Source organism: Hippocampus comes, unplaced genomic scaffold (assembly GCF_001891065.2).
Source record: "Hippocampus comes isolate QL1 unplaced genomic scaffold, H_comes_QL1_v1.1 scaffold156, whole genome shotgun sequence".
Lineage (NCBI taxonomy): Eukaryota > Metazoa > Chordata > Actinopteri > Syngnathiformes > Syngnathidae > Hippocampus > Hippocampus comes.
In genome coordinates, this window is record NW_017805744.1 from 196,100 (window position 1) to 204,661 (window position 8,562).

At 39.1% G+C, this 8,562-nt stretch overlaps 1 protein-coding gene across 3 annotated transcripts in view; it reads right to left on the bottom strand.

The window, feature by feature from the left end:
* diaph1 (diaphanous related formin 1) overlaps positions 1-8,562 on the bottom strand; it is a 120,297-nt gene that overhangs the window by 107,579 nt on the left and 4,156 nt on the right. For 2 of the 3 annotated variants that reach the window (XM_019884162.1, XM_019884161.1), the window contains exons 2-4: positions 2,104-2,130; positions 1,372-1,536; positions 1,053-1,154 (exon numbers count right to left, since the gene is read on the bottom strand). In XM_019884162.1, coding sequence (XP_019739721.1) covers positions 1,053-1,154; positions 1,372-1,536; positions 2,104-2,130 — 294 coding nt within the window. The remainder of the gene's footprint in view (positions 1-1,052; positions 1,155-1,371; positions 1,537-2,103; positions 2,131-8,562) is intronic. The other variant, XM_019884163.1, reaches the window with a different exon arrangement.

Here is an 8,562-nt window from a genome sequence, read left to right on the forward strand (position 1 = left end):
AAAAGTACGTTCGAGACAACTGGATTAAAGTTATGGCTGAATACTCTGAGATCGCCACAATAGCACTGTTGCTATTTCCAACATCCTACCTGTGTGAGGCGGGGGGTTTCTGCAGCAACGGCGACGAAAACAAAATTTCGAAGTAGACTGGACATAAACCACACACTTGAGGTGTCATTGTCTCCTATTACCCCGAGATGGGACCATCTGGTTGCAGAAAATCAAGCTCGGTGCTGTGGTGAGTCGTCATTTTCATGCACTTTGAATTTGCGTTGTATCGTATTTTGAAGGCATTAAACATTGCCATAGCGATCGGAGTGTTGCGGCCAGATTAGACGCTCCTTGATTTTATAATTATATTTCGAAAACGCCAGTTTTCATGCAGCTCATACCATATTATTTCATTGTATTATTTCCGCCACACCTTAAATGCCGGTCCCTGAAAATATTGTCTGACATAAACCGGTCCGTGGGGCAAAAAAGTTTGGGGGCCCCTGAGTTACGTGACTTCCAGCCACGCACATTCGGCCAATCCCAAATGCAACCAGCAGGGAGGTGCCTTGTTTCAACTAAAAGAGAAATAGTTCCGTTGCTGACAGAAGCACAAAACGTTTGCTAAACGAGGATACGAGATATACTGTGGTCACCTCAAACGTGAGTTGAGCTATTCTAGCAACGCTAACACTAAATTTAATATAGTTTCCAAATCTGTACAGCCACACAGGAGCTAAACAGTTTGGAGAATGTGCTTACTAAGTTACATAATTGCCAGGTAACAAGTGGACAAACAACGAAGGACAAAATAATAATTGTGGTCTGTCGGCACCGGGACGAGTAGTAGTGTAAGCTACTCGGCGTAGCTGCTAATTAAGTGTATGGACTTGTTTACAGCTGCTGAACAAAGTCAAAAGATCCGAGTTAATCGCGGAAATCATGTATCAAAATTAGATAGAAAAGGATAAACTTGGCGAGTTGTGTTGAATTTTAATGCTCAAGGGGTCCTGAGTCACTTAATAGGCTGGATTTTTTTTTTTTTTTTTTTTTTTACTGACCGCTTTCGATGTGTGGAGGTACTGAGAGACCATTTCACGTTTAATCGTGATGTCTTTTTCCCTGAGAGGCTGCTGCTTCTCCTCATTCAGGTTCATATCCACCTAAACAACACAAACAAGATTGATGACATTGGTTATTATGATGAAAAATCCGTAAACTTGAGCAGGCAACAAACACGATCTGCTTTTCAAACATTCAGGTTCACTTACTACTATGAAAGGTGTGTTAAAAGATAGAAGGGTCTTTATTCGATCGCGATTACGTCTCTGAAACACCATATGCAGCTAGAGTAGACGGAGAGTGAAATGGCTTTCTCACCAGCATCTGTTCAAAAAGTTCGAGGACGTATTCATCGGTATGGTCGTGCAGCATGGCACTAGGCGCGTTGATTTCATAGTTGGCGGCTGCAGAATGACGCTGACCTGGCACGTGGCTGAGCTTCTCCTTGTCCTTCTTTATCCTCATGCTGGTAAAACGTTCCAACTAGATTTGCAGGCAAAATGGCACAAGTTAGACTGGGGAGTTGAGAATGAAAAGCTACAAAAAGGAAACAGGCAGCAAGCAATCCCTAATCAATTCGTGGTCAGAAAATGACCTGAAAAATGTTGAGTAAATTTGTTTTTTTAGGATGTTTTGTACATCAATGGAAACCTCATTTCAACAACTTCCTAGTATTGATTAGGGATTATTTAAAATATTTATCTCAACAAACTGCCAAACAAAGTCAACATGTTGACGGAACATGCAGGTGCAAAGGAATTGTTATTAAACAACGCAGGTACTAATTTCCCTTGGGTGCACACAATGTATGCAATGTTGACTGCCAAATCGGAAATTAGTTGTATAAACTTTGCAGTAGTTAAGATGCATCTCCAAAAGCATGCACACCCAACTTGAGTGCACTCAACAACAAATATGTTTGAACAAGTGTGTTAGGGTGGATTAGATTGTGACAAACAAAGAGTGGCAAGGTGAGTTTGTTTATTTACAGATGACAAGGTGAATGAGGCAAGCAGACAAGTGTTGGTGGCAGGCAGTTACAAAACCTACCTCATCTGGAATCAGACGTTTCAGTTTCTACGGATGAAGAATGAGCAAAAGGGAGGAAGCGATTGTCATAAAAAAGGATAACATGAAACTGATGTCAGAAGGAAACCATGACAACAAGGGAGGCATTTTGAGTGTGAGAAGGGGGAAAACCAATTTGACAGAATTAAGTGTTGACAAGAACTCAACAATAATTGAAGTCATTCACTGATGGACAGGTAGGGACATTGTGGCAATGTTAGACTATTGTTAAATTCTAATCAAAGCAGTGATGAATATTAAGTAATAAATTGATATCACAGCAAAGAGAGTCTTAGAGTGGCAATTATGCAGATACATTGGATTACAGGGTGTCTTAACGGTAGAAGTCGGGCTGTGATTGTGTTTTGTGAATGTGCGCGTAATAGCTGATCATGTCCACAAGATGTCAGGCTACACATACAAATTTTCATCTTGAGTCCTCATTGGCCAGAACGCCCTCCAAGTGGAAAGACGTGACCTCATATGTCCCCAGTTTGACTGAATGATGAAGACATTTCGATTATCTCAAACTCAAATGTATTTATAGAGCACTTTCAAACAGCCAGTGCTGCACACAAAGTGCTGTACATGGAGCAACTAACATATACAACAGTAAAGCAAAGCAACAAATCAGTAACAAAGACGGTATTACATTTGAAATTGTTCTTAATAATGATCAATAAAATTGGTTTGGGAAATGGACCCAAATTAAGGAATGTCCACGAAAACGTGTACGAGTTCATGAAGCAGAGCTTGATGTTGTAAAACACAACACCCAAGAATTTGTACAGCCTATTACCTCTGTTAAGTGTGTGATATGGACAAAAATGTAAATACTGATACAACAAATTTAGTTTATCCCAGTAGAGCATTTTTACTTAAAATTACAGGAAATTAAAGGCAATTTTATGGGATTTTTTTTCTATGTTCATTTAAAAATATGTGATACAGACTGCACAATAAAATGGGGAAAAATATTACTAAAATAAAATGAAAAAAAAAAATCAAGCTGAAAAATAATCTCCATTTCAATACACTGCCCTCCATAATTAATGGCAACCCCAGTTAAAATGGATTCTTTCGCTTCTCTCTCACACACACACACACACACACACACAAAGTAAAACATTTTAAAAAACTAGAGGCGGAAAAAATACCATGTTAAGAAATACCTGTTTTACATCAAATCACGTGTGACACAATTATTAACACACCTGATGTTAATACCTTGTAAAAACCCATTTTAAACAAAAGAGCGCCTAATCTTCTCCTGCAAAATTGTGATCTTCGACCATTCCTCTTTGCACAATATCTCAAAATCCTCAAGCGACCTGGGTCCTCTCCTCTGTCCTCTTCTGTTTAGCTTGATTTGGCGTCTGAAACGTTCCTACAATTTTCAGTATGAGAGCAAGCTTCTGCAATAAAAATTGATTTTTAAAGTTTTTTTGAACATCTTCACCAGGGATGACAATAATTAGAGGGCACTGTATCTGGTAGGAAAACCACTTTTCAAGGAATGCAGTCAAGTGCAGAGCATTAAGGTAAACACAACACGGTGCTTTAAGTAACATTCAAGTATGCCCGCCATTTACCCAAGATACACCCAAGATGTGGGGCTAATTAAAAAAACTGTTTCAGAGGTTGAATTTTAGCAACACAAAATTGTCATCTTGTTCTGAAGGTCTACTGCTGTAATCCGAGATGCAGGGCGGTTGAGAATAAGATGGTGTTGGTGATTCAGTGTAAAACCCAGCTAACCCTGTGAGTTGCTTTTGCTTACCATGTTGCCATAGCAATGTGGTAAGTAGAATTACGTCACATGGAGGGAAACGGTTTCAGGCAGCCACACCCAAACTGAACTGTAGGAATTGACACAGAAAGCTGCTTTTTCTTCTGTAGAAAAAAAATTGCGCCTCAAAAATGTTGATACATATTAATCCATTCTTCAGGAAACGAAATGCAGGTTTATGTTTATGGCACATTTCATACACAAGATAACTCAATGTGCTTTACCTAATTAAAAGTACAACATTTAAAGGCATTTATAAACAAGAGTTGAAAACACAAAGCAATAAAAAGTACCGAACTGAAATTACTAAAAGAACATAATCTAAGATAAACAAACAACATAAAACAAACAGAAACAAAAACGGCTAATAAAAGAGTGAACATTTGCAGACTTTCTTTGGATTTTCTCCAAACCAAACTTTGGAAAGCACTGCTGACTTCAGGTAGAAATCACTAAGCTCCCTGGCTTTGTGACAGATAGGTTGTGTGATTCTGTCAGTAACGCAAGCTTGAAGACAGCTGAAGATGTCCTATAACACTTCAGTCCCTGCACTGACACAGTCAACAAACATCGCCACACACTCAGCAAAACATTGCAGATGTGTCGATATTTATAACGATCTTTTTATTTCCTTTTTCTATGCCGTGTACACAACTGAAATAAACCAGTCATTCATTCATTCAAAAAGAAGCCTGACAACCTTACTAACTGTCACCAATAAACATTGCATTGTTGCACTGACCAACCTTTTGCATTTGGTGAGACATTTATTGAAGGGGTGGGCAATTAATTTTGCAAAGCGGCTACCTGAGAAACTGAAACACTTGACGAGGGCCAAATCAACATGCTAACCTCAATATTGTCCGTATTATTTTAAATGCTTTTTGAAAAAAAAACAAAACAAAAACATATTGTCTTGTTTCAATCAATTGCAGTGCGTGTAAATTAAGTTATGGTGTAAGGTTAAGGAACGTGATCCAGAACGTTCCAAACCTGTCCTGGGTCAAGTCATAAAACTTCACTGAGATTTTAACATCACCCAGACCTCTAAAGAATTCTGACCTCCAGGATTTTGAGAGCGCAGAGTAAGCATATTTATTAGCTGCCTGCTTGTACCTCCTTGCACAAGGGAGCAAGTGGGGAGAGATAAGCGTATTCAATAATGGGGAAGAATAAGAATGTATCCTGTTTGCTATTTTTGCACAACTTCCTGACAGAGCCCTCATATCGCATATGCCTGCAGGTCCACATGCACAATGCACACAAGAGTATTCTTAACACTACTAGCATGAACAAGTACTGGGGTTTTAATATGCCCATAAATAAACATACTCTCAGTACAGTTTGCGTGTATGTATTGCGTTTTCTTACAAATAAAGGCATGCCTAACTGAAGTCAGACTTTCCTATTGTGGCAGGTCTAACAGACGGAATGAGCAACTTACCAGGACAGCAATAAGTAAGACCACCGAGGCCATGTGACGTATTAGAACATACTAGGAGTGCAATAATAATCCATTCATCTGTTAATGACTTTGTTGATTCGATACTTCGGATTAAAAACACAAATTTTAATTTAATCCCAATAATCGAAAACAAGGCATGATTTCAAATTTACAGCGGAGAAAATGCACCAACTAGTCTTATTATGATACCAAAATGTTGAGTTCGATACTATACCTGCAAAAAATACTTCATATACTGGCAAAAATACTTCATATACTGGATGCGCACACACACACACACACACACACACACACACACACACACACACACACACACACACACACACACACACACAGATGTGACTAGAAAAATGAGAGGTAAAGCCTACTAGAACAGCTTAACCTTATTTGGGGTTGATCAGTGGCGCTTAGAATGGTGGCAAGTGTGTGCGGACACCCATTTAACTTGAGTTTGAATGTGATTGGTTAAATTTGCACACAGCTACATCATTATTAGCGGGTTTACACACTTGTGCAACCACATTACCTCAGTTGCTTCTTTTAATTTTCCTCTGTGAAAGATTGAGCTGTGTAGGTTTATGGGTCACGTTAATGGTGGAAAAGTTTGTGAAATGATTTATCTTGGTCTCATTTCTTTTACATTACACAGAGAAAAAACAGCATTTGTATATGTGTGTAGGCTTTTCATAACCACTACAACCACATGGGTTTGTAAGACATGCTTCTGCAATTAACCATTTCTCTTGGAAATTGTAAGAAATAAGACCAAGATCATATACATTTTGTGTTTACTGTAGCTAAGTGGCACAATGTCCACTAGCACATATTCAGTGTAAGTATTGTTCACCAAAATAATGTTGATCCAGTAGGCGGATGAGCTCAGATGAAACTGTCAACTGACATTGAATGTACAACCAAATAATTGCAATCATTGAGAGGCCACTTTGTTGCCTATGTTGAGATCAAGTAAGGTTGAAAGAGAAAATTTTAACACCCAGATAAAACAGTTCAGTGCCCAAAAAAAATCCCCGAGGTGGTCGTGGATGACTATGAATGTTTATTAGCGATATTTGAAGTGCAGCAGATAAGTGAGGTGGCCACGGGGGGTTTTGGTTCAATAGTCCATTGCTTTGCTGTCGACTTTCAGATGATCCAAAATCAACAGAGTGGCACACACAGTGTGGAGTTTCTTTTCGTGCACACTAAATCAAGTTTGAGTGTCCCCTGAGTACCATGACGCCAAATTACAATTCAACAGAAAAGCATGCTAAATGTGCTTTAGAATATAAACAAACACCTGACAGAACTGTTAATGGCAAATGAGGCAAATTCAAGTGCAGGTAGAAATTACCCTCTCTACCGTTTTATCGTCCGTCGTTGGGATGCAGGATAATTTTTTTTTCCACCTATATGATAACCAATAACTTCCTGCTTCTCTAAACTGATACGACTAACTTTTTTATACGTCAATATAACTGCTGTTGCAGTTTAAAAGAAAAACAAATATTTTTACTCACGCCTCCTCCAAATTTAGCGAGATCGGAGGATGACATAAAAACTCGCTGAGTTGCATGTTTTTCTACTTTTGGAGTTCTTGGCACGACAGACAATAATGTGATGAGCGATCTCAAAAGCTCTGATGCTTATCAGTACCTTTTAATAGTTTGGAAAGTTTTGTTCAGAGGTTGGACACAACAAATTCCAAGCTGTGCCAGACATTTTTAAATGCTACAAGGTCTTGTGCCGTTTAAGGAAACAAAAGCTGTTCAAATAAGATGCTCTGGCCAAACTAAAGCCAACCAATGGCTTAGTTTTTTCCTCCTTCGTTTATAGACGGGTGCCCTCCGACAAGCACTGTTACTTGTTAAGTCATGCGCACCAATAAAGTCGAGTGGGGAAATGAAATGCAGTGTGCAGCGACACCAAATGACTTCCGACATCATGCAGCAGAGGCCCTGCGCTTTCAGTGACAGGAACCAGACCAACATTTTTGGATTTGAGGCAGTTTTTAATATTGCTCTAATTTTGTGTAGTATCGGAACGATGAATGTGACAGGCCCCGCCCCATTATCAGTCGAATTATCTGTCTGACAGTTATCAGGCATTGCTACTTTTTCGCTGGAGACTGGCACCGAACCACATTTCTTCTTTTGCAGTTTCAACATTTACATGTATATCTCAAGATATGTTTTCATTGATAAGGTAGACAGGAGCAGCATAAACCAAAGCAAATGCCCTTTTCCCTACCTTGTTGACCTTTGTCAAATAATAATGCAGGAACAAGGCAGACCTAATGAAAACATAAAACGTGATTCAATATTTATCTACCATATAAAGAGCACCCTTAGATGCTGCTGCAAGCTTGACAGCCTAATAAATCACACTAATGATGATCTATATTATGCATCCTATTCTGCGAGTAATAAAGTCGGATGAGGGAACAGAAATTAGACACTAAGCATGTTAGAATGTGCTTGTGCTGTTAAAATGCTAGTGGAGCATGAAAAAGAAAATAGGAGGCTGGACTTCCCTCCTCTCCATATATTCTTCCATTTCTATCAGCAAAACTGCATTCCGTAATGCTGGCCAATAGTGTGAAAAAGAATCCAGATTATTTGGACTGATATTGAAATTGCGATAAACATGATTATTTATTGATTTCAATATTTTGCATTAATTTAATAGGGTTGGGAATCTTGAGGCACTTTACGATTCAATTATGATTCAGGGGCTACAATTCAATTACAGGCGCTCCCCGCTTTACGAACTTTCGTGTTGCGAACAACGGTACATACGAACATTTTTGCGGGTACAGGTATGTCGAAAAATGTTCTCGGACAGAGATGCTGTCAGTTAGATTTTGTATTGCGCGCCTTTTTCCGAGTACTGTAGTACTTCTTTCCACCGCTAATACCGACGTGAGGCGCTGTGAGAGGAGGAGGAGGAGGAGGAAACGCCTGTCCCCATGAAGAAGTTCGAGACGGAACTCTCTCCCCCTCCATCATCTCCTGAAGCCTTCGAGTACATCTTCCAAAAGTAAGTTAAACTTCATTTTATTACACTTATATAAACCTTTAACATACTTATATAAGCCTTAAACATGCATTCCATACAAAATATAGCACTGAAGCAACTTATGTACGAATTCAGCCAACGAACGATCCTTCGGAACGTATCTCGTTCGTTA